At 39.3% G+C, this 27,668-nt stretch overlaps 2 protein-coding genes across 4 annotated transcripts in view; both read right to left on the bottom strand.

Annotated features, from left to right (window-relative positions):
- Nucleotides 1-27,668, bottom strand: part of atp9b (ATPase phospholipid transporting 9B) — a 321,211-nt gene that overhangs the window by 68,039 nt on the left and 225,504 nt on the right. For all 3 annotated transcript variants that reach the window (XM_059972582.1, XM_059972575.1, XM_059972567.1), the window contains 3 exons: nucleotides 27,400-27,542; nucleotides 13,526-13,638; nucleotides 608-853 (listed from right to left, as the gene is read on the bottom strand). In XM_059972582.1, the coding sequence (XP_059828565.1) occupies nucleotides 608-853; nucleotides 13,526-13,638; nucleotides 27,400-27,542 (502 nt within the window). The remainder of the gene's footprint in view (nucleotides 1-607; nucleotides 854-13,525; nucleotides 13,639-27,399; nucleotides 27,543-27,668) is intronic.
- Nucleotides 2,921-10,195, bottom strand: LOC132395683 (uncharacterized). The gene is made up of 2 exons (XM_059972594.1): nucleotides 4,548-10,195; nucleotides 2,921-2,981 (listed from the first exon to the last, which is right to left on the bottom strand). The coding sequence occupies exon 1, from the start codon at nucleotides 7,416-7,418 to the stop codon at nucleotides 5,520-5,522; it is 1,899 nt and encodes a 632-aa protein (XP_059828577.1). The 5' UTR covers nucleotides 7,419-10,195; the 3' UTR covers nucleotides 2,921-2,981; nucleotides 4,548-5,519.

A 27,668-nucleotide genomic window follows, 5' to 3' on the forward strand; every position in this document is an offset into this window, starting at 1 on the left:
TAAGTTGCACCTAAGGCTCATGCAGTTGTCAGTTGTTCTTCAGTCAACGTGGAAATAAAAAGAGTGCCACTGGTTTCTCTGTTTAGAGATAATATTGCTTACTTGGAAAAACCTCATTCGGCCAACACTGAATGATTTAAAAGGGAGACATCAATTGAACAATTTTGCTAAATAAAGCTCTGGGGCACAATAGTAAAAGCAGTTTTCTTCAATAAAATATGCTTTTAGAATGGTGCTTCAGTGATTGCAAAACACTGGCATCATCCATCATTCAAAGTACAAAAATATTCAATGAGATAAACAATGATCCACTTAGAGTCTTTTTCCTTGGCCTGCACTATATGTAATTCACTGTATGCTACATTAATACGACTCACTTAAATTATGAAAGCTTTTTTTAAAATCTTACTTTCAACACAAGAACACACATTGTAAATTGCTATTTAGTCATCCAGTTACAATTTAATTTACTTTGATTACTTTCCTTTTCTTCAAAAGAAAATAAGATTTATGTAAGTGAACATGAGCCACTGACAGATTTTAAATGGCAGAACATTTCCAATATCACAATATTTTCCCAATGTTAAAAAACAAAAAAACAACTGACCTCATCAGGACTGGAAGCTTGGTATGTGCGGTTTTCATCGCTGAAATCCTGATCGGCCTCAGCGTATTCTGTCTCCCCACGTGATTCATAGACAGGTGTAACATTGTGGCAAAGTGCAATGGCTTTTACAGCTTCATGGATACGGCTGTGGACTGACTTGCGAACTTTTGGAGCAGATAAAGTGGTTTTACTTGATGGGGTGTTGCTGGTGTTACTTCCTGTCATGTGGTTATGTGAACTGTTGCCCTTAAATAAAACAGAAGTCAAATTTTCCCATTTTATTTCCAGATTAAAAAATTATTTTGCAATGCAGTGGCCTGGTCTATTTGGCACACTGATACTAAGCTGTCACAGGAGGGTGGGTGGGTGGGGTACGGAAGACAAAAAAGTGTACGTAACATTTAATTCATGCAATTTCATATCAGCTTACCATACCAAAACCACAATACTTAACATTTCATCTTAATATTTTACAGATGCACATGTTATTTGCAAGTAACACCCAAGTCTTTTATAACAGAATCAGTACCAGTGGCCTATAAATACAATGTAAATGCTTTCACAAATTCATCATAACTTTTCATTGAATTCCCAGGAACAAGAACATATTGTTCATCTTTGGGCAAATTTAGGATGATGCACCAAAAATCAAAATGTCCCAGCATCAGAATGGTTATATATGGTAGATCTTGATGTCTTTATTTTGATAAAATGCTGTTAAATGAACATTCTATAACTGAGTACAAAAATAATTTATGTAATTTCCCCCTCCCTTTCATTGGATGGCCTCAGAAATCAGAGGCAACCCACAACTTTTTATTAGTTCTTGTCTACCTCTGTGTACAAGGTAAATAATTACTTTTACAAAATAAAAAGCATCTACCTTGATGCAAGCATTAGATAGATTTTTACATAGTAGAGGGTAAAGGCAGGTAGATGGAGCTGAGTTTACAGACAGATCAGCCGTGATCTTATTGAATGGCGGAGCAGGCTCGATGGGCCGGATGGCTTACTCCTGTTCCTATTTCTTATGTTCTTATGTTCATTGCAAATTATTTTCCAGCTACCTGCCAAGTTCAAGAGCCTGACCATAGCACAACTGAAGTACCAAAAGTTTGATAATATCCTGTCTGGATTACTAGCATTGCACAGATTTTACACAACACATTTGAAGTGAGCATCTTCCCTTTTTCTAGAATAATCATATCCAATTTTACTATTTATTTTTCTCATTTTATTATAAATTTCCTCTAAAAATTAAATAAAGGATGAAGCAGACATTTTCCAAATTTGAATTGTAAAGGCATATTTGTGACAGGATTACAGTTCCTGTGCTTTAAGAACAAGTAAATATGACTCCCAAGAGTTTTATAGCATATTTTTTTTTAAATGGAAGATTGGTAGCTACAGTGGAGCCTAACAGGGCCATTAACTTCCAGTCAAGAGTAACATTAATTTAAATTTGACCACATTCTGTATATATATATACACACACACACACACACGTATTTGCAAATTTTGCACGGAAAGGAAAATAAAAATAATCAGCAGAGATTGAAATTAACACCTCGTCAAAAGGCACAGCAAGTTTTACAGTTAATATACCTCCCACCACCTCACTGAAACAGCATTATAAAATGAATTTTTTTTTAGAGAAAGTGAATATTTTAATAAATAGCAATATATGCAAATGTTAAAATGTCAGTGAAAGTCTCAAAAATTATACCCAAGTATATGCATCCCTATTTAACAAACAAGTCCTTATCTTTTTTGTCGACATAGAATACACAACAGGCAAAAATAACATAAATGACACAACCTCTGTATCTCCTTTGTCACATTAGATTGTTGGAGTCATGCTGCGCCTTTTACAAGCACCGACTCTGCACTGTCATGCATATAAGCTCCAATAAGATCCAGCTGCTTCTGACAGAATTTATCTCCTCCAGTGAAGCAGATCATTTTCCATTATTAACCTCCTACCCAGTGAAGGCCTTCAGGCCAGGATGTGAAATGACATACATCTCTGATCCCACCATCTCTATCAACCAGTTTTCTGTTAACTTTAAGTTGACCTTACTTCATTCCATTTTAACTAGTCTCTTGTTGCCTGGGTGTGCTAAATTACTGAACCGTGAACTTTCTGCCCATCAAATTACAGTGTTGCCTAATAAAAGGTTTAACTTTTTATTTATCTGACAGCTTCTTCAGTTTCAGGATAAGGCTGCATTTGTATTCTTCCAACACCAATGCTACTCCAACAGCAAATAAATTAAGCTTGTTTACTCACCCTGCGTGGTTATGTGTATTGATGCTGGTATAATTTAATTTCATACAAATTCCATTAAAGATTATGCACTGTCACAAAATGTTTCTAGTGGGAAAATATAATAAATTTACCATAGATTTGTATTGTATCCTTGTAATCTATTAGACTATCATATTTATATAAAAATGTGATGCTAAAATCAATGCCACATCAAAATTGCCAACTGCTGCTAACAGTTTGGCAATTCTAATTAATTATATTACAGAGACAGCCTATATCAGTTGCTCTTTTCAAATCTATCTGGAAAATAGTGCATACACCTCTTCAATTAATTTCTACTTCAAAAGTAGTAAAACCCCAACTAAAAGAGGAGTTGTAATATGAAGACATTTCTCTGTACTTCCAGCTGCAAATACTTGAAAAGTTACATTTACATCGCAGCTTTCAAAATCTCTAAACACCCAAGGCACTTCACAATGATTTAAGTAAAATGCAAAATAAGCATCACCTAGGCATATTTATCTCCCTTCTCTCCTACTGAGAACATGAGTTGAAAATAAGCCTGTGAATGAAGGTTCTCACTAGTTCAGGAACCTGATGGTCATAGGGTGATAACTGCACCTGAACCTTGTGGTTTGGGACCTAAGGTTTCTATGCCACCTGCCCAAGACAGCATGGCCTGGATGGTGGGTATTTTTGATGGTGGATGCTGCATTCTTGTGGAAGCAATGTAATTTTTCTCAATGGTGGGGAGGGCTTTGCCTGTGATAACCACTGTCCACGACTTTCTGTGGTCTCTTCCATTCCAGAGCATTGGTATTTTCATACCAGGACATGAAGCAACAAGTTATTGTACATCTGGGAGCAAACTCTAACACAAGCAAAGGCCAAAGTCTGCTCATCAATGTTAATCTTTGTGATGTCCTAGGTCAGGGGTTGGCAACCTTTTTGCCTCTGTGGGCTGGGTCTCATATTAGTGAGTGGACAGTGGGCCAGATAAATGCCATTAAAAAAATATGGAAATTATCCATTTAAATACATCTAGTTATGTATTGCCTCAAATTAATGAATAACGCATGCTAGAAAATCATTTGTGCTTAAGGTTGCCTGTCCCTGTCCTAGGTTTTAGCTACAGCCAATCTGTCAACTGGATGAATTTGAGTGAGGAAGAGATTTCTGCATGACAGAGAATGCTTGAGGTTCTCAGGCAGTGGGTGGATACCAATCCAATCCAATGTGCTACCCCGTGAATAATCACAAAACTGGAGGATATTTCTGGAAAAAAGTGAGTTAACTTATTCTTTAGAACATTATGTTTGGATACGTGGACTTAAAACAAGCTGCCAATTATTTGTTGGGGGTGGGTTGCAAGAATGTATTGGTGCCTGTTTTGGAGAGATAAATGACTGAAAATTTGGACATTTAAGTGTGTAGGTATAAAGGATGTACTTTTGACTGTGGTTTGATCAACTTGCAAGGCAGGGTTTTGGTTAGGGAACTTGGATTAGAGCCAAACAATAACTATAAATTGGCATGAACAGAAGTAGAAAATTATAGATTATCAATGGCATTCAGTGCTTAAATTTTTCGTATTGACAATTTTTTTAAAATTGGCACAACAATTTCATTAAATATATCAGCTTCTGCTGATATTCTGGCTTCATTATATACTTGTGTAACTCCCTGGGTCGCCTCAGGCTCGCTCAGCTCGTTCTTGTCTAGGGGGAGCAGCCTTCGGCCCCGCCAAACTGGGTAATCAGCTGGTGTGGATGCTGAGCGATGTCCCCGCCTCGCCCAAAACCAGACAGTACACCATATGCGATTAAATGAGTACAATTTAAAAAAGGTTACTATAACTAAGTGATTAATAACGATACAGTATATATGAAGAGAAAATTAAAGAAAAGGCACCACACTTATCAAAGTCCAAACCACTTCGTGCACAACCGTTGGAGCTCAATTTCTGAAGTCTTCTGGCCACCATTCGATCCCCTCCGAACTCCTCGACTCGCAGCTCAGGACCCTCCGAACTCCTCGACTCTCCAAACAGCTCAGGACCCTCCGAGTGGTCAACCAAGCACATCTAGCTTCATCCCCCCTCCCCTCGGAGAATCTCCCAGCCTCGGACCCCCCTTTGGGGTCCGATCCTCGCCCAGCTTAGAGCATTGCGTCCTCTCTCTCGACCCCCTCGCGCCGATCTGCCCAAAAGCCCGTCAACAAAAGCTTACAGACTCAGAAGAAAGAACATTAATCCCCATTTGGTTTACAAAGGAATACCATTCTCGTTATCAGTAAATTAGCATTCCTGCTAGTTAACAAAAGGAAACCCTTTCCCAACAGTAACAAAGAAAAAAAAGAAACCCCCTTTACACACTTCCTCCACCAAATAAAAGTCATGTCCTCATGACTACTAAATAACTCGCCACCTTTCCTGCCAACACACCGTAACCCAAGCACAAACAGTGACATCTCCTCCCCACACAGTAACCCTCACGCCCTGTTCCTCAGGCGCTACTTAGGCCAACTATCTGGGAGTTCCCTAACCCTTCTGAGGCCTCCGTACCCCCTCACCTAAACCCTTCAGGCTCGGACACAACTGAGGATACCTTGGGCCCACTACCAACTCCTCTCTCAACCTCTCACTCATGCCCCACACTGCACACAGCTAACCCTCCCCGCTACACCTGACTCAATGGGAGAAGGGCCAAAGGTCTCTTCCTCAATCGAGGGAAAGTCAGCAAAAGGCAGCATGTACCACACATCCAGCACATCATCCATCGAATCTGTATTCTTCCTCATTCCTGTGATCGGTAGCTGCTGTTTGATCTTCTCCAAACGGAAACACGTGGCCTGCACTGCTCCCGCAGTCTCTTCAGCCTCCTGTTCAGTATTCACTGCACTTCTCTCCAGCTTTTTCTTCCTCATGACTTCTTCCAGATCAACTTTCAGGTTTTGCACTTCATTTGAACTGTCGATGGTCATCTTCAGGTTCCCTTCAAGCTTCCGCTTCTCTCTTCTGAGATTCGTCTGTAATTTCTTCACCTCTGCAAACTCCCCTCTCCGGGTTCTCAGTTTGCTATTACCCTCAGTCAGACAACTTTCTTCATTCTCTCCAACTTGTAAGTCTTCCGAATGGTTCCAGATCACTTTCTCCAGTCTCTCCGTCTTCATTTCAAACTTGATTCCGTAGAGACAGTCTCTCACGAGCTGCGACCTTCGCCAGCCCTGGCACGTGTCCCGAAAACACTTTAACTCGGTAGTTCTCAGCTGCTCCTGCAACGACCTCACTTCATATTCTCCTGAGGCAAATCCAAATACCAAGAGATCATCCACATACACCAAAACTCCAAACGCCTCCACATCCCCTATGGTCTTCCACCTGCCCCGCAGGAAGGTTGCAAGGGCTCCAGATATGCCCTGTGGCATCTTTTTGGACCTGAAGACTCCTAGGGAATTTATAACGGCCGTCTTCTCCTTGTTGGCCACACTCATCGGGATCTGGCAACATCCACTCCTCAGATCCAGCACCTTAAACCACTTCACACCACTCAGACAGGCCATCGCCTCTCTGGCCCTCAGGGCCATATTCTGGTCACTGACAGTGCGCCTCTTCAACGCAATATAATCCATACACACGCTGCCTACATCTTCCACGGCTGTAGGGGCCAGTCGCCGCAACCTCTCTCTCTCCGAGGTGTCTTCAGCAGTCAACTCCCCTCCCTTGTGGTATTTTGCAGCTTCCACGAAGAGGGTCTCACCCTCAGATACTTCCCCCAGGCCGTACCACCACTGGCTCTTGTTTGAATTCGGTATCAGCCCAATGCTGCTACACACGTCCGCACAAGCAGCTCGAAACCCTGGGTGCATCGACAATGCCTCCAAACAGCGCTCACCCGCCTCCTCCGGGCAGGCTCCCAAGCGCACCAGCAGGATTTTGGTTCTCTCTAGAACAGAAACGCTGCCCGTCTCAACAGGGTCCGGACACATCAGCATTAACGATTCATGAACCTCAGTCTCCTCCACATTTGCCTCTAAGAACTCCATTTTCACTGACCAACAACCGTTGTCTGGATAATCACCGGCACTGGTACCCCGAATCTCCAGTGTCCTAAATGTTGTCAAGGGTAAATGCTTCCAATAACGGTTATGAAACAAACTGTACAGCAACTTCACCGGCGCCCCGGTGCCGAGGATGGCTTTAACTTGACTTCCATCCATCTGTAACAACACCTGTGCGCATGGCCCCTCTAAGCCTTCAGGAATAGGGTCTGTTCCTTTCGGGAGTTCCTTGGTACATTGCTGGGAATGTGCTCCCCCAGAGACCCCAAGCCGTTCCCCCACTGGGCCTCCTCTAAGTTTCCCGACACCTCTCGAATCAACGGAACAACTGATCCCCTTGACAGATCCCCTTGACACCACAAGCAATTTATCTGCCCCCCTAGGCAAAAAGGGATACCCTAAAAATTTCCCACCAATCTCCTGCCACAGATATAATAAACCCCCCCAGCTGCGGCATTTGACTTCCAGTCGAACCACACGCATTTTCCCACACTTTCCCAGAACTGGCAGCGGTCACTTCGAGGTAATTGCGCCTGACAGTTCTAACAAAGTCACCAGCCCGCCTACTCAAACTTTCAACCCGTCCCTGTCGCTTTTCCTCAGCCAAGCACTGCCACTCACCCAACAACTAAGAGGTCCGCTCCACCCACGCCTCCGCCCCTTTAGGGCTGGACATTATTCCAATAACCGGGCGGAGCTCACCACTGCTGAAACATCCCAACCTGTCACTTCTCAATCTCCAAACCGTACGGACAACCCATGGTCCCACCACCATTTCGTTAGCCAACAGCAACCACCCCACCCAACACACACACAGCAATAACCAGCAATCGCACACCCACAAAGGCACACCAGCTCTTCGCCGCAGACACAATTTAAAGAGGGTGATCACACAGCTTCCACAGAAATCAATCCCGGACGAGCACCCACAATGTAACTCCCTGGGTCGCCTCAGGCTCGCTCAGCTCGTTCTTGTCTAGGGGGAGCAGCCTTCGGCCCCGCCAAACTGGGTAATCAGCTGGTGTGGATGCTGTGCGATGTCCCCGCCTCGCCCAAAACCAGACAGTACACCATATGCGATTAAATGAGTACAATTTAAAAAAGGTTACTATAACTAAGTGATTAATAACGATACAGTATATATGAAGAGAAAATTAAAGAAAAGGCGCCACACTTATCAAAGTCCAAACCACTTTGTGCACAACCGTTGGAGCTCAATTTCTGAAGTCTTCTGGCCACCATTCGATCCCCTCCGAACTCCTCGACTCGCAGCTCAGGACCCTCCGAACTCCTCGACTCTCCAAACAGCTCAGGACCCTCCGAGTGGTCAACCAAGCACATCTAGCTTCATCCCCCCTCCCCTCGGAGAATCTCCCGGCCTCGGACCCCCCTTTGGGGTCCGATCCTCGCCCAGCTTAGAGCATTGCGTCCTCTCTCTCGACCCCCTCGCGCCGTTCTGCCCAAAAGCCTGTCAACAAAAGCTTACAGACTCAGAAGAAAGAACATTAATCCCCATTTGGTTTACAAAGGAATACCATTCTCGTTATCAGTAAATTAGCATTCCTGCTAGTTAACAAAAGGAAACCCTTTCCCAACAGTAACAAAGAAAAAAAAGAAACCCCCTTTACACTTGCTATAAAACTGACGATGTTTTTCTGCTAAAATATCAAAAGCATATTATTTACAAAACTTCAACTTTAAGGTTCTCAACAGATGGCGACCTAAAGAAGAAAGAGAAAACTATTATTGGACAAAAAAAGTCCTGTAGCTAAATCAAACACCAGTTTGATTTAGGGACGATTACGACAAGTTAAAAATGTTTTAACATAGTTATCAGTGGAACACATGAATAGGAGCAATAAGGGCCACCTGGTCCTCCAGCCTGCCCATTAGTGTACAGGATCATGGCTTACTAATCCCAGACCTTCTATGTGCCAGATCCCCAAAGCTCTCAATTGCTTATCCTTCAAAAAATTACCCATCTCCATTTGAAATACTTTTATTCATTTAGTCTCCATAACCCTGGTGTTAAGAATTCCAAATATTTCATAAACTCTGCAAGAAAAATTTTACATACTACAGTTTTAAGAAATCAGCCCCTTATCTTGAATCTAAATCCTCTCATCAGATTGCTTCCACTAGTGAAAACATCTTGACATTTACCCTACATTGCCTCCTTAGGATCGTAGATGTTTTATTAAGATCAACCCCCCCTCCCTATGCTTCTAAACTCCAACGAATGCAGATGTAATCTGTTTATTCTCTCTTGATAGACTAACGTTCTCATCTCAGGAATTAGTCTGGCGAACCATCTTTGCTTTGCTTCCAACGCTAATCTTTCCTTATGTCAGGAGACCAAATCAATTCAAAATACACCAGGTGTGTGGCCTCACCAACATCCTATACAATTGTAACAAAACTTCCCCATTTTATGATCTCACAATATCCCATATTAAACTCAATTTGCAAGTTTTTGTTCATTCACTCATTCTGTATCTCCTTGCAGGATCACAATGCGCTTTACAGAAAAAGTCTTTGATTACTTCGTGTCATCTCAAACCTAGACTTCTTATATTCTGGCCCCACTTCCACATCATTAATATAATTGATAAATAGTTGAGGGACAAGAGCTGATCACAGGGGTAATGCACTAATCACATTCCTCCAGCCTAGTAGGAAAACATTTCTTACAAATATCAAGTTTTTTTGTGATATTAAAGAGCAAACATGAGGAAATCTGCAGATGCTGGAAGTTCAAACAACACACACGAAGCGTCTCAGCTCGAAGGGTCTCAGCTCGAAACGTCGACAGCGCTTCTCCCTATAGATGCTGCCTAGCCTGCTCTGTTCTACCAGCATTTTGTGTGTGTTGTTGTCTTATGTGATATTCAGCTTTCAATCTGTGCTAATATAATTACTACCAGCATTTCTAGAATAATACTTCAACCAAGAATTTGACATTTTGTTTCCCAGTCGGTGAAGTTTATCACTGCAATCTGTAGAGCTGTAAATGTTCATTTCTATTCTTTCTTGTATTATACAATTCGAAGACTCTGGATACCAGTGGTAGATAGACTGTAAAATTTGGTTCTTGAGTATAGTTTGTAATATTTTTAAATCTAAGAAAATGGATCTAAACTTTTCACAATTCTGTTCGCTGAAGCTTCTGGTTAATTCTCTCTGTCGTGTGAAAGTTAATGTCAAGACCTGGAGCTTCCAACAGCAAAAATTCTAAGGAATGGTTTTGCCTGCTGAACAAAGCTCCTTTAATACAGATGTTACAGCAGTATTCTGCCTTCCACATCTGTATCCCCACCCCCCCCACCCTATCAAAGTAAGTTCTCCTTTCCTAGGGACTGAAATGAAGTCACGCTTACTTTACCATGTTACAAATTACAGCTGCACATCCACCACTGTATCTGATACAATGGACAGCACTGTAGCGTAGTAGTCAGCACAAGATTTTACAGTGCCAGCGATCAGCAATTGGGGTTTAATTCTCACTGCTGTCTGTAAGGACTTCGTACATTCTGCCCATGACTGCATGTTTCCTCAGGTACTCTGTTTTCCTCCCACATTACAAAGACTTGTGCATTAGGGTTAGTAAACTGTGAGCATGCTCTGTTGGTAACAGGTACATGGTGACCCTTGCAGGCTGTCCCCTGCACATCCTCAGACTGTGTTGGCCAATGACACAAACGACAAATTTACTGTATGCTTTCTGACAAATAAAGCTAACCTTTTATCTTTTACCGTAATTTATACAGTAACAGCACTGTATCCATCAATACTGCATAACTGAGCCACAGTGACAGATGTTCATCTCCCAGTACTCTACCCCAGTCTGGTACTGAGACAGACCTGTACATTCTGGGTTTTGAGTTGAATGTGAACTCTGAATTGGATACTAGACCAGGTCCAAAAAGGTGCATAATATATAGCTTGTATCTGGTTGTCCTGGATACTCAAGTGAAAAAGGAATGAATCCCCTGGGTTCATAATACATCACCCATAGTTGGGACTGTCAAACTTACTGCACTGAAGCTCTATAAGGTTTGATTCTGTCCTTTCTAGGGCTCACTAGTCACGAGAATAACTAGGATGGCAGCTCACTCACTGATCTTTAACATGTTTTACAGAAGCTCTCAGAGATTCTTCATTATCACACTGCAGCTAAGTTATCCAGATGGTCTTTTAATTCTCATCCCAATTAATGATGTTTATTCATCATTTCATCTGTCCCTTGGTCCTAAAATTAGAAGACGTAAACAGAAATAAATCTACAGATTTCATCAGATTAATTACATTTCAGTGGAGAACTCCATGCCATTTTCATGATGAAGTTAATTTCATCTGGTAAAGCAAATATAGTGACAATTTTTTTTTGAGTGAAACATCAAAATAAATATAACTCCATAAAATTACTCCTATCCACATGGCAAAGATTCTTAAAACAGTAGGGGTAGAAATACTTCAGTTCTTTGTTACATAAGCTAAGTATAACTTGAATGTGATAAATCTCAATGCCTTCACTAAAACTGACTTTCTGAATCAGTGTGTGATGTACGTGGTTCTTTAATTGAGAATGAGTTTATTTTTTACAGTGATGAACTAAATTTCAAAATATGTTAATTGTGCTGACATTTGAAATATTTATTCATGCATCAGTGTGAATTCTGCAACTATAATTTATACCCAGTTTCTTTTTTCTTTGCTCTTAGTTCTATAGTCATAAAACCTTTGTATGCTGCTCCACTGTACCTCAGTTGGCTACAGCAATTCTCATGTCCCAAGCACCTGCTGTCTTTGTAAAAAGACCATTTGAACACATTGTAAGGCCTTACATTTAGATTTTGAGAGAAAATGGATTTCACTTTTTGGTCTATTAATATTCTTTGACAATAAAGTAATTTCAACTTCAAGTGATATATCTGAACAGTCAAACTACACTTATTTTAACTTTGGTAATAATAGGAATTCAACCTCATTGAAATTGCATATTAATATCAAGCTGAATAGTTAAAATCTCTCCGTATATAAATATACCTACCATATCCACACTAATCCCAAGTCTCCAACAACTATACATACTATTCTCCAGCTCAGCACTTTTGACCATGTAACGAACAACTACCACATAAACTCTGAGAGCTTATTCAACATCTGCCATATTTAAAGAGCAAACACGAGGAAATCTGCAGATGCTGGAAATTCAAACAACATACACAAAATGCTGGTGGAACACAGCAGGCCAGGCAGCATCTATAGGGAGAAGCACTGTCAATGTGTCAGTCCTGACGAAGGGTCTCGGCCCGAAATGTCGACAGTGCTTCTCTCTATAGATGCTGCTTCCACCAGCATTTTGTGTGTGTAATCTGCCATATTTATTTGCTGTATTTATTCAATGAAAACAAAATAGCATGCTTTACAACTCCGGAATTCTTTCAAAAATCTCTGGAATACAATTTCTCACTTGTTGAAAGAAAAGAGTTACCCAGTCTTTGCACTTTCCATTTATATGTTCTATAGCCACAAATAGCTGGGATACTTTGATACAAAAAAATACTCCATTCACATTAGGCATCAGATATATACTTCAGAAATTGATTATATGCTTTCATAGAATTGAAAAGAATGCAAAACAATGGATGTTAATTAATAATGGATAATTGTTTAGCCAACCAAAATATAGAATATTTAACTTAAAAATGCAGAAAATTCAATGTCCTCCCACCAGATTTATAGGATGTTTATTTTAGCATTATTCAACTGCTCACTCCACCCACTGGCCCACTCCACAAAATTAAAGATACATCTTAGGCTTTTTCTCCATGCACCCACCACCCTCGCTTTTCCCTACCAACAGAATTAGAAAGTGAAAAGGGGAAAAGGCTTGAATAAGACCTTATTTTTTCCCCTGCATGGCACTTTTTTTATAACTGTAACACTTTACTCTGCAGTCTGTATTGCTTTTCCCCGATATCAACTCAATGCACTGCTATAATGAAATGATCTGTTAGGACAATATGTAGATTTTCACTGTACCACACAGCGCAAGTGACAACAAATAAATTTACCAAATTTAGAACCTTTTGTTGCACTATACATCCAATGTACCACTCCAATATATTACCTCAGCCACCATGCAATCTCCAGTATATTGCTCACTGACCACGACTTAGCCTTCAGTTTAGACAGTTTCCTTCTATCTGTGCCATGTTAGCAAAAGCCAAACACAGTGTCCAGTACATGGAACTGCATAAGAGTTCCCTCTTCCCTTACTTCAATAACATTGTAGCAAAAGATCAACAAGCAGGATCACAGAAATAAATTCAGCATCTTCCTGAGCTGCACAACTCACAAAAAGAAATCATACCTGTTTAGGTATCCAGGTGACTTGCATCTTTCAGTGGATTAAAACAAGTATTCTAAAGCATTTTCATGACCAACATGATCCTCTATGTAGCAAATGAATTTCAGATACTTTTCACTCAGTTTAAATCCATAATAACTCTATTAAAGCACTAATTTCTTCACATTTAAATACACAATAGGAATAATTTGTTTCAAATGAAGTCTGAAATATATACCTGCGCATATGAACCAATAATATGGTTTTGTATTTCATCCATTGTGTCTGTCCCGTAAGATACTGTGCCCAAGTGGAGACGTTTGAATACCATCTCATTCTGTGTAAGGGTTCCTACAATAAGCACAGAGAACAGTGTAGGCACAATTGCCGAAATTTACTAGTTATATCAAATTGCATTTCAATAAAGAACATTCATTCAGATCTGAATAACCATACACTAATACAAATAACTCTATGGCACAATTTGCTCTGGATACAATAGTCTACTGTTTTCATTGTTGTTGATTAATTTTAGCAAAAATTTAAATATTAATGTGCTATGCTATGTCAATAAATTGCTGGATATAATGGATAACAATTATATAAACATACTAAACCACAAATTATATACTGAAATAACAAAATGATGTTTGAATGAATGCAAAATTAAAGGAAAGCTGTAAGATAAAGAGAACTAAATCCACAGGTCAGAAAAGCTGGGCAGGAATTTCTTCTTCTGGGTGATAAGTAACTATAATCCACAGCAGTAACACTTAAATAAAACTCAAATAAAAGTGGAATCCCTTTATATTCAATGAGAGAGTCATTAAATATATAATAGCAGCATCGTTCACAAAACCAGTATGGTAATCTTGAATATGATTCAAAATAAATCACTACTGCAGCATGCTGCATTTAAAATTTAAAATGTCCTCTCCAAATAATTAATTCATCTCTCATTTTGCTGGGGTTAGCGTTGGGGAGGGGGCAGTACTTGCACACTGAGCAGAGTTCAACTCTTCACTATTTCTACTTTAGTCGCCAAAATAGCTTGTAAACAACCACCCCTGTGTCAATCAAAGTCAGATCCACAGCCATGTGATTAAAACAGCTAATTAATTGGCTGGTTTGACAGTTTACTGGCTGCCCTGACAATAGGCAGCGGATCCCTGAAGTGTCAAGAGTGAAGAATTTCCCGTAAACATCAGGATGAAATAAAATTACTGAAGGACACCTATGAGCAGAAAATTAATATAACAGCTTTCCTCTATCATAAACTTTTTTTTAAAACCCCACATTCCCTGCTAATTCTTTAGTTCTGTTCCTTACACCCACTTAAATATACAAAGACTGAACAAATTATTCTGAGGAATCTCTCTGTATCTTTCTAACCAGTTGCTAGGAAGTGCACAACAGCAGGACAGTGATGCATTTTAACAACTTCCCTTGTCACCCTGTTAGAAAGAATTAGCCCTCACTCTGATAATCTAGTAAAAACTGGAAAATGGTCATAATATTTCAATATTAACAAGTTGGAAGGTTTTCGATTCAAGATTCAAAAACAATGCAATTTTTTCTCAATTCATTTTTAAAATAGTTGTGTAATGCAAGACAAACTAATAAAATGAAATGTTGAAAATCAAATGCTAACTCAACTATACCAATCAAATTCTAAATTGACATATTCACGCAAGCAAATGTCATATTCCTTAAGTTTTGTGGAAACAGAAAAATGTTTTATTTTCCTGTGTTTGTAGATTAATGACACATTTACATTCTTAACTGAAATTGTTTCCCTAAAAGGTTAAATTCTCATTTATACAGCATGGGCAGAGAGGTAGGAAAGTGAATGCTGAATATTACTGCATGAAACAGAAGGCTACTAAGCCAGTGATATAGCTGTGGATTTTCAGTAAAGTACATGGCTACAGGGGCTTGTGATTTGTACAAGTGTGTCATGCATTTTAATTGTTACAGTTTTGCTTAATAATAACCATTCTCTTAATCAAACACTGGGGTCAAGCCCACTTCAAATTTCAGCATCTGATCCCCAGCAGCCGAACTGTGATGTGTTGTAACTCCAGAAACTAATTGAAAGAAAAACATGGGAGCCGGTATGTGCCTGTTTACTTAGTTTTTCAATTCATGAGGCGATCACATAGCATATGACGTGATGACGTAATTATGTACGCCATTCACGTATTTCATACATATAACCCATAATGAATTATGTTAACAAAGCTTGCTTAATCAAATATATTTACATTACTCAAATATTACTTAAATACACTTAAATACTTAAATGTATTAAATACACTACTACACTCCTCCCTGCTTAGCTATAAATTCCAACTCATAATAGAATGAACCTCAACTCATTGTAATGAATTGCTCTTTAATCATGTACAGCATAGCATTGTAAATTGACCCATTCAGACCTAAAGATCTAATCGATGTGCAAGATTTCTTACAATAACTTCTTTCCTGACATAGGGTGGTGGAGGTCACTATGCTTGGCAGGTAAGACTTGTGGCTTTGAAACAAACTCTGAGACTGCAGGAAGTAGCTCTGATAGCTCTGGACACCTTTCTTCTATAACAACTGATGCTGCTCTCCTGAACATATTGACGTGTCATCCCCATATGACATTAGATGCAATCTCCACTGTGTGGGAGAGTGGTCCAATTTTGTCCTTTATCCTTCCGAGTACCTCTTTTGATCACCTCTGTAGTCCCTTGCCAGGACTGCTTGTCCAGGAGTGAAACATCAAGCCTCCTTGTTTGAGGAGTCTTCAATTTGCCCCAGCTGTTTGTCCTGCATACTACTTCTGAGACTAGACATGAGGATATCCAAACATGAACACAAGGGACGGTCCAGGAACAGCATAGCTGGTGAGTTGTGGGTTGTCAGCGTCAGTGTAGTGTGTTCTGCTGACAATGCTCGCAGTGTGTTTTTTTAGGCTCTGGACAAACCTTTCCACCAAGCCAAATGTAGCAGGGTGGTATGGTGCAGATGTAATATGTCTTATTCTATTTATTTTCAGCAATTACAGAAACTGTTCTGCAACGAACTGTGGTATATTGTCAGTGGCTAAATGTTCTAGAACACCAGACCTTAAGAAAAGGCTTCTAAAAAAAAATCAACAGTGCCTGGGGCTGTAGTGGAGGCTATTAGGGACATTTCAGGTCACTTTGCAGCTGCATCCACTACCACCAAGAAACTTATGCCATGAATGGTCTGGCAAGATACACATGAATCCTCTGTCAGGACAATGCAGGCCAGTCCCAGGGATGGAGAGGCACTATTCTTAGCATGCTCTGGATGTGTTGGCTTCCCAAACAGTGTATGGCAAGCTGCTCAATTGCCTATTCTATTGCAGATCACCAGACAAAGCTTCCAGCCAATACTTCCATTTTGACCGCACCTAGATGGCCAACGTGTAGTTCCTCCAACACTTTAGCTCTCAACTTGGATGATACATCAACACTCAATCCCCACATAAATTAAACCTGTCAAGGGCAAATTCATCCTGATGCTGGTAAAAAAGAAAGGGGGGGGGGGAGAATGAAAGTTTTGGGATGCAATGTAGACCTGAAACAATTTTTATTTTCTGGTTTCTCTTTGGATCATCTCTGCCGTTATAGGGAGACTTTTGATTTGCATTAGGGAAAGTACGCCAACAGGAGTGTCTTTTTTTGTAAATTTTTCAGGCATTTCTTTTTTTCCAAGGGTAAAGTGGACAATCCATCAGCAATCATGATTAATTGTCCTCTTGAATTTGATCTTGGAATTGTGTTCTCAAGAAACAGAGCCCATCTCCGCATTCATGACACTGGTATTAGAGGAACACCTTTCTGTGGATTGAAATGGACACTAGTAGTTGATGATCGGTAATGAGGGTAAACTCTCTCACGTGTATAAGTACTGGTTGAAACCTTTCACACCGCAAACCAGATTCAAGGCCTCTCTGCCAATCTGTGTGCAACTTTTCAGTGCAATGGTAATGAAATTGGATATAACTGCACCTGTATCATAAGAAAAGCATCACTGGATGATATGAATTATAATATGAGTACCAGGTCACCATTTCCTTTGCCTTTTGGAAAGCCTCCTCACATTGCTTTGTCCATTGCCATTTCTTCCCAATCTGCAATAAGGTGTTCAAAGGAAGGAGCACAGTACCCAGGTTTAGCAGGAACATGTTACAGTAATTCAGAAAACCTAAGAAAGACTGCAACTGAGACGTGTCCTTTGGACCTTGGGGCATCCACCATGGCTTGAACTGTCTTAGCAGACTCGTAATTCTTGTGTGTCAATGTGGTGACCACAGTAAGTGATACTTGATTTAAAGAATTCACAACTTGTTTGGAGCCCTTAATCTTCTAATCTTTTCAACAGTCTTGAGATTGTGGAGATATCCCTTGTCATTCTTATTGGTAACAAATGATTTCATTCAGGTAACACTGAGTGCCCGGGCAGCCTTGCAGCACCTGGTCATTAGCTTCCTGCCAGAGTGCAGCAGCAGATTCTACTCCAAAAATAAGCCTATTATAGTGATAAAGATATTGGTGTGTGTTTAAGGTGAGAAACACTTTTGATTCTTCACCCATCTCCATCTGTAGGTAGGCCTCAGCTAGGTCCATTTTTATGAACTGCTTTCCTCTAGAAAGGTTTGCAAAGATATGCTCTATCCTAGCCAGAGGGTATTGATCTACCTTCAGTACTGGGTTGATGGTGACCTTACATCACCACAGATCCTGACAAGGCTCATTTTTCTTGGCTACTGAGACCATTGCTGTTGCCCATGGGTTCCACTCAACCTTGGAAAGAACTCCTTCAGCCTCCATGTGATTTAGCTTACTGACTACTTTATCACAGATGGGATAGGGAACCAGACAGGTTTTGTAAAACTTTTCATTTAACACTATCTTGATATGTTTGAGCTTTCCAATGCCACCCTTGAACACTGCTGTGGCATCATCTAGTGCCTTTCTTAATTTGCTTTCAGTTGACTCTATTAGAGGGCATGTGGCATGCAAATTATGGACGGATCTCCAATCAAGTTGCAGTTGTCTCAGCCATTCATGATCCCACAATATTGGCCCTCCAGTTTTTAATCACATACAAACCCAATGTACACTGTTACAAATGTCAATCCCACAGGAATTACCTTTACTCCAGTGTAACCTTTTAGTTGGATATCTGCAGGTATCTTTGGAATATCATTCAAAGTCATTTTTTATGGCAGAAATAGTTCAGCCAGTGTCCAATTTCATTTTAGTCAATTTGTCGCTCACTTCTGGTGTAAGGCATATTACTTTTCTCGTTAGTTTCCACGTTATAAATCTCAAGACTACTCAGTCCTGTGTCACTCCCATCATTATCAGATTTTCATAAACCGCTTGCACATTAGTGCTCTTTTTGAAACTGCAACTTTATTTTTTATCTTTTACTCTTCCCTGCGCAGTTCATTTATTTTTATCTGCCCAACATGCTCTTTGTATGTGTCCTACTTTGTTGCATTTTCTGCAAGTTTTGCATTTAAACCTACATTGGCCTGGTGTAACAGGCCCCTGGCACAATGGTAACACGAACTATTCAGCCAGGCAGGTTTCTGTTCAAATGTTGCAATTTTGATCATGCTCACTTTCATTCCTGACTGCAACTCACTTGCAACTCTGGCTGCTATTTCCACGGATACAGCAATTTCAACTGATCTTTTAAATGTGAGTTGTGCTTCAGTTAGGAGCCATTTTTGAATGTTTCTTATAAGATAACACAAACTAAATGACCTCTCACTACATTATTAAGCTGATCACTTAAGTGACAATTCTTGGACAATTTCTTCAGTTCAGTCATGTGCACTGAAATGAACTCCCCTTCCTTATGATTCTGCATATGAAACCTAAAGCGTTCTGGAATTAACAATGGTTTTGGTTCTCAATGTTCCTGCATTTCATTCACAATATTCCTGCATTTCATTCACAATATTTCGGCTGATTTGGTTGGAGCAGTTAACTTCTAAGCAAACTGTATGCTTTTCCACCAAATGCACTCAGTAACATTGGCACTTTGTTTATTGGCTATTTCATTTGCTTCAAAATATTGCTGAATTTGTTCAGTACACACATGTGTTTATGCAATCGAATGCATCTATCTTTCTGATGTAACTAGCCATTTCTGCTTTGTTATTACCCAGTACTCACTATTTTTGAGCCTGTGAATTTCGTCTGATTTCTGCCTTTTGGTTTTAAACTCAACCGACTCGCTCCTCTTCCAAAAAATAAAACTTATATTTTCTAACCCCAGAAACTAATCGAGAGAGAAACATGAGAGCTGGAACATGTCTGTCCACCTAGTTTTTCTTTCAGTATTGCACTCACATATGACATGGTGGCGTAATGATGTATGCTATTCACATACTTCTTACATATAACCCATAATGAATTATGTAAAGAAACAAAGAAAGCTTAATCAAACAATATATTTACAATATTTCTGAAATACTAAATACACCACAGAAGGGAGAACCTGCACTGATCTGCTAAAAATCTCATGAAGGTGGTATACATAATTCAATGACACAATTCCATGAAGAATAGTCTCTCAGTGCCTGGGCTGAATCCTAATCCTAAACAGAGGCCAGCAAGTAAACAAACGCTAATTCATATCATGTTGCTGCATGTAAACTGGTCATTGCATTTAATCACTCAATAACAAATAATCACTTCAAAGGAATAATTTGGAAGCTGTGAATCATTTTGGGCCTTTGAGTTATGAAAAACACCGCAATAAACTATCATTACTTACTCAATCTTACGTCAAGTTGCACAGATAATAATTAAGTTTATTCTTGTATTTGTTCTGTACTTGAAGGAAAGCAATGTAAGAAATCTGGGAATATCACACCAAATATTAGCTCTGCACACTTCTGAAGAGATGATAGAAAAATAAAGATCTAGTCCAGAGTACAGACAGAAGCTAGTACATCATTGGGCCATGCCATATATTTTCATATATGGCACGACTCAATTCAAAGCAAGATATTCAGAAGAACATTGATTGCCGTTGTAAACAATGCACCATGAAAAATAACTTTTGCAAACACAGATCTGTAACAAGATACAAACGTACAAACATGTAAATTAATGATCCAAGTGAAAGACAGTATTTAGAGATGGTATTGGTGACATATCTGAAGGGCATGACTCAGATACTGGTGGTTACTAGATTTTCCCTTCTTGGGAAGCTTCTTAGCATTTCCAAAACGTTTTAAAAGAAATTTTGATTACATTTTGAATGCATCCATGACAGAGTTCTGCTTCATTCCTAAAATACTGCCATGAAGACATACGATCATCTGTCATATACTAAAAGCCCTTTCTTCCCACATCTCCATAATTACCTTTACTCCCAACTACATTCTAAATGCCATCTTTCACCTGAATCTGGCATCGTTCATAATGCCATTAAAAGCCAAATGAACTACTGTAAGGTAAAATTATTTCTCCCTCCCAGTGCACGTTACTGATATCAGTTGTGTAACCATTAAAAGATTAGAATAATCTGATAGTTAACATAGCAAACTTCAAAGTTTGGAAAGTGAAAGAGCAGATGTTGAAATCTGAAAGTTTTGATGAAGGGGCCAAAACATTCATTGTTTTCGCTTTCTATGGATGCTGTTTGGTAGGTTGAGCTTTTGCTTCAAAGCCCAATATCTTTCTCATGGAGGAAGGCACGTTCTTTGGACTTCACTAAATATTTTAGATTCAAGTAATTATTTCAAAATACAGTCACCTGTTATTAAAGATAACTCATCATTCAGCCTGTACAGACAACTCATCAAAGAAAAATAATGGAAGCAAAACACATCAAGCAGCATTTGTGGAAAGGGAAGTAACTGATTATTTTACATCAATAACCAATTATCAGATCTTAATTTGTACTGTTAAAACAAATTGGTTAGGCAGAAGAGAAACCATCCCACTCAACTCATTGAATGTTATCATAGCATCTTTTCCATATAGGGTTGAAATACAACATTTCCTACTAATGACTGTATCTGATTACAAAAAAGCACATCTAAACAGCTGTAAGGCCAGAGAAAGAAGACATGTCCTTTGAGCAGGATTTGAGCACACACTCTTCTGAGTGAATAACAGAATACAGCAGTATGGCTGTATAATAGAGCTGCTGCCTCATAGCTTCACAGACCCTGGTTCAATCCTTACCTCTGGTGCTGTCCATGTGGAGTCCACATGTTCTCTTTGTGAATGCAAGGGTTTTCTTTGGGCATTCTGGTTTCCTTCCACAAGCAAAAGAGATGCAAGTTGCATCTTAATTTCCCCCATACTTGCAAGTGAGTGATAGAATCTGGGGCTGTATGTATTAATGTGAATAGGGGAGAATAAAATAGACTTAGTATAGGTGGGTACTTGATGACTGGGTGGGTACTAGGTAGGCATGGATCTGTGGGCTGAAGTGTCTTTTATTATGAATACATAATAGTTAGACTTCAGCATTGTTGGCAGAATTTCAAGGGGTGATGAGGTGGTTGAATAGATTGGTTGGTTGAGTGGTGTTGTAACAATAACCTTGCATTCAATATTAGTAAGACCAAGGAATTTATTGTGAACTTCAGGAAGAGCGAGTAAAAGGAACATACACCAGTCTGTATCAAAGGATCAGAAGTGGAAAGGTTGAGCAGTTTCAAGAACTTGGGTGTTAACGTCTCTGAGGATCTACCTGGGCCTAATATATTGATGCAATTGCAAAGAAGGAATTTCATTAGGAGTTTGAGGATAATTGGTATGTCACCATAGACACTTGCAAATTTCTACAGATGTACCATGGCATTCTAACTAGTTGCATCACCATCAGGTATGCAGGGTTCACTGCACAAGATTGGAAAATATGGAGAAAGTTGTAAGCTCAGCCAGTCCCACCATGGGCACAAGCCTCGCCATCATCGAGGACACGTTCAAAAGGCGATGCCTCAACAAGGTGACATCCATCATTAAGGACCGCCATCACCCACGACATGCCCTCTTGTCATTGCTACCATCAAGGAGGAGGTACAGAGGCCTAAAGACACACACTCAACATTTTAGGAACAGCTTCTTCCTCTCTGTCATCGGATTTCTGAATGGAAAATGAACCTATGAACATTAACTCAGTATTTTTCCTTCTTATTTTGCACTACTTAACTAACTTAATATATTTAATTGATATACACAGAATATATACTTCTCATTGTAATTTATAGTTCTTATTATGTATTGCAATGCACTGCTGCCAGAATACAACAAATCTTATGACAAATGCTGGTGATATTAAAATTGATTCTGATTATTCCAGTTTAAGTGTCAGATGAATTGACCAAAATTTATTCCAAATATTTTATTAAACTACTAATAATGGCATTAGAGGACGAAAATCAATTTTAGGAATTTGAGGCGTACCAGTTCTCATTCAGCGCATTCCTGAAATTAATCATTCTTGACACACAGATGAAGCACCTACATGAGACAGAAGCTCTTTTAGACAGATATTTCAGCACATACTATGCTAGTCATTACTGTATAAATCAGTGAAATGTTGGGGAAAATGCTATTGTAAAAACAACCAACTAAACTTAGGACTTACTTATTGCTTTATGTTAATTCTAAGCAGATCATAGCATTTCAAGGTTATATGGAAGCAACTCTTTACTCTGAGCAGAATGCACCCACACAGAGTCAGGCAAGATGCCAGCACTTGATGGGACGGGCTCATTTCCTCTGTGAAATTTTCACATGTACATAGGAACTAATCACCAAGTCCATCTGATAAACTGACCCCATATTGAAAACAAATAAATACAGCATTAAACATTATTAATGAATCACTTAACTCATCACTCCACTATCATGCAGTTTAGCCTTTTCATTAGAACTCCCTTGATGTCAGTTATTTATTGAGATAAAATATGTAGATGATGTACATGAAACAGATTTTGTGCTGCCACCTGTAAAAGAATGCCAATTTTGGAAATGCTAAAGGTATAATTATTGCCTACAATATTCATTTATCAAAGAAGTTGTTCCAGCTGTTTGTACCACTAATGACTTCATAATACAATGGAGATAAATCCATTGACACTGGGATTAATTTATTGCATCATTAGGGTTCACCCACAGTTACCATTTAAAAGTTATGAGCTCTCCACTGCATTGTTCTTAAACAATAGCTTTATCAAAAGCAAGCAGTGGGAAGATTAAAGCTCTACTTGCAGATTAAGTACAAATTATCTGTCCTCTTGTTTCAGCACCATTTATTCATTTATCACATAACATCTAGTATTTCAGGTCAGTGTCAATATGCTCTGCATCCTCACAGTTAACAGATGTCTTCTCTTGTCAAATGAATTACTTTATGTTTCACGCACTGGTGGTCGCAGATGTGTCACTATAGCAACATCATTAATTTCAGATCTTACCGGAAACATGCTCTCCAATCAAACCTAATTATACCACATTGCTTTCTTGTCCTACAATAAGGAAACTATAATGTAATTATTGGGACACTTCATTTTCTATTCTGCCATGGCAAATGAGCAAGCCAAAATGATGGACGCTTCTTGTCAGAATGCTTACTGATGAAGCACAAACCCAATTTGCAGTCATACAAAGAGCTACCTTGCAATTAAGATAGACTGCAATACTCCTCAGACCCAACAACTTAAATTCTGTATAGATACTGATGGCAATTCTGTTTCAGGAAGCTACGAAAAGATGCAAAACAGGAGTTTGCTCCAATTAACATTTATTTTGGTTAATAAACTAGACAGAAATTGCACTGTTAATGAAATTTAACTGCAAGTTTTCAGACTTTTAATTTTCCTTAAAAAATCTTCATCAATTAATGTGAAACAACCAGACACCAAAAAAATCCTGTTACAATTTAATTCCTGGCCTAAGAAATTAAAGAACCAAATTTGGGGTGACACTTGCTTTAACATTCATTGACGCTTCACTCAACCCAGGAACACACGGACAGTGAAGGTGCACACATCAGGATGCTTTTCACTGACTACAAGTTTGGCATTCAATACCATCATCCCCTCAAAGCTAATCAATGAGCTCCAACTCCTAGGCCTCAAGACCTCCTCGTGCAATTGGATCCTCTATTTCATCACTTGCAAACCCCAGTCAGTTCAGATTGGCAACAATACTTCCACAGTCACCAACAGCACAGGTGCACCACAAGGTTGCTCTATACGCTTTATACTTATGACTGTAAGGCTAAGCATGGCTTCAATGTCATATTTAGGTTTGCTGATAACACCTCTGTGGCTGGCTGAATCAAAGGTGTTGATGAATCAGTCTATAGGAGGGAAATTGAAAACCTGGTTGAGTGGTGTCACAACAACATCTCACTCAATACCAGCAAGACCAAGAAGCTAATTGACTACAGCAGGAAGTCCACGAACCAGTCCTCATTGAGGGGTCAGAGGTGGATGGGGCAGCAACTTTAAATACCTTGGCTTTATCACTTCAGAGGGTTTATCCTGAGTCTAGAACGTAACTGCCATTACAAAGAAAGCACAGCAGCACCTCTACTTCCTTACAAGTTTGTAACAATTCAGCATGTCATCTAAAACTCTGACAAACTTCAATAAATGGAGAGTATATTGACTGGTTGCATCATGGCCTGGTATGGAAACATCAGTTCCCTTGAATGGAAAAGCCTACAAAAAGTATTGGAAACAGCCCAGTTCATCATGGGTGAAGCTCTCTCCACCATTGAGAATATCTACATGAAGCGCTATTGCAGGAAAGCAGCATCCATCATAGGGACCTCCCATCATTCAGGCCATTCCCTCTCCATGTTGGTGCTATCAGGAAGGAGGTACAGCAGCCTTAGGTCTCACACCACCAAGTTCAGGAACAGTTATTGCTCCTCAACCATCAGGCTCTTAAATCAGAGGGGAAAACATCTATCAACTTCACTCACTTCAACACTGAACTATTCCCACAACCTATGGACTCACTTTCAAGAATTCTTCATCTCAGGCTCTTGATTCAGTGGATTTCAGTTAATTGGGGCACATTAGGGCCAGCACATTTTGGCCCAATTAAGTGACTGCTCCAAATTAGCTGGTTTCATGGAAACATTTAAAATGCATAACAAAGACAAACTACCATTTAGCAAAGTAACAAATTATATATTTAAGTGAAATACAGAACAAATTAGAACACCACAAATACTACTATAGTATTATAACACTGCATTAGTTCAAGTAGTTGTCGGTGGAAGAATTCATCACTGCCATGTTCTTTTGGTTGACTGTAAATGAACAAAATCAGTGCAAACACATAGTGCAGATAACAAACTACCTTCATTGCCTTTCTGCACAAAGTCAAAATAAAAAAAAACAAAATCACTGCCTTTTGAATCAGCATCCATCAGCCCAAATGGATAACAACATAGGTACACGCAACTGGCGCTTTTTAAAAGCTGTTCTCTTTATAATGTCTAAAGGCCTTTTTTGGCATCTCCAAGCCAGAACGCTTGAAACCACAGTGAGCTAAACACTTCCCAGTTGCTTTGCTGCTTATTTCTTGCCAAATATCAGCGACAAAAATCACTACTTTCTGAACAGAAACACACACAACTGACACCATTTAAAAACTGTTTGCTCTAAGCAGTGCAGAGTCTCACAGCCACGCTAGCTAGAAAATCTTCATAACAGTCTTCTAGCCCAATTAAGCAACACAGTGTCACAAATAAACATAAGGAATCCCGGCTATTTTCTCGATTAGATTTTCTTTAAGAGTTGTTCCAAGTAAGTGTCTGTCCCATGTAATCGATGCCCAATTAATCAGAATCCACTGTGCTTACTTTCTTGTTGGTTCTTTGTATTTATTTTGAATATCCGTAAGAAAATGAATCTCAGAATGACATACATTTACTTTAATGATAAATTTACTTTGAACTTTTGAACATTCTGCAGCAAAATTTAGACAACAGTTTCTAGTGATAATGGGAGCATACAGGGAAACAGATATAGATTACAGAAGATGTTTTACTGCTTACTAGCAGAGGAGACAGGATATTGGCTGAGCAAAACGATGGTAGAAAGGTTTAGTTATGAATGGTGACTCAAAGGTTGGAGAGAAAGGTACAGGTATGCAAGGTGGCTAGGGGAAGAAGAAAAAAATTCTAGGGCAAGATTCGTAAATGGGGTTGTTCAGGCAAGACAGTATATTGCAAGAGGTACTGTATGGTTGAGAAGCTACCTTTGGCTTAATTAGAGGTGCATAATATGGGAACCAGCTGCCACAGGAACAAAACCTTCTATGTGAGAAAGCTCATATTCGTAATACACAGGGCAGAGAGCTGGACTTTCCACACAGGAGTTAATAAAAGCCACAATGGAACTACCTGTAGGGAAGCTCTTGGTAAAATCAAGGTGCAAGATACACTGAATAAGAGTTGGGATGAAGCATAGATGACCAGAGAATTCCAATCCACTGGCACAATCCATGGATGTAAAGGACAAGCAAACATGTAGGAAGTTGTCGAATAAAGTGCCAATGGCATGAACAACACAGAGAACAGGACCTGGGGTGGGGGGTTTGGGGTTGGGTGGAGTCATTGCTCAAAGGGACTATTTCAAGGACCTTATTCTGGAGAATACTGAAAGGCAGCTTCCTTTTACACAGCCATTAAATAAAAGGGAAAAGAATAAATCGTTCAAAAAAGTAGTGATTAAAAAATAATAAGATATTATTAGTAGTAGTTAACGCACACAGGAATGGAGAATAAAAAGATGCACTTTCAGGCAATTTTGTTTAAACTAAAAAGTGAAAGCCACTAAATAAGTTATTTACCATTTTCACAAAACTGTTCTGTATATACTGTGTATGACAGTTTGTTAGCTATAAAGCAAACACTTTGAATTTTTGGTTCATACTTTGATTTACCTACAACATTATCCAGGTGTTGCACCTCAAAGAATTATAGTCAGTATTATTCAAAATTTCAGATCTGCAACAACCTATTTCATTCAAAAGGCAGGAGTTGAAATTTCAGAAATGTGGCAATCTCAAGAGATGACATCAACATTACCTGTCTTATCTGTTAATAAGTAAACTAAACGTCCTAGTTCTTCTGGTATTGTGCTTGTCCGGACTACTGTGCCTGGAATGTTATCATCTCTCATGATCATCCAACCATAGGCTGCTTTTCCCATGTCAAGGTTTACTCGCAAACTGTGCAAACGAGGTGAAAATGGAGAAGTTCACAAATGGCTAGTACACAGGTACAGCAAGGCTAATAGAATATTAATTATTTGAGGGAAATGGAAACAAGAGTTGCGTTGGACACTAGTGAAACAA

This window comes from Hypanus sabinus, chromosome 1, assembly GCF_030144855.1.
Source record: "Hypanus sabinus isolate sHypSab1 chromosome 1, sHypSab1.hap1, whole genome shotgun sequence".
NCBI classification, from domain to species: Eukaryota; Metazoa; Chordata; class Chondrichthyes; order Myliobatiformes; family Dasyatidae; genus Hypanus; species Hypanus sabinus.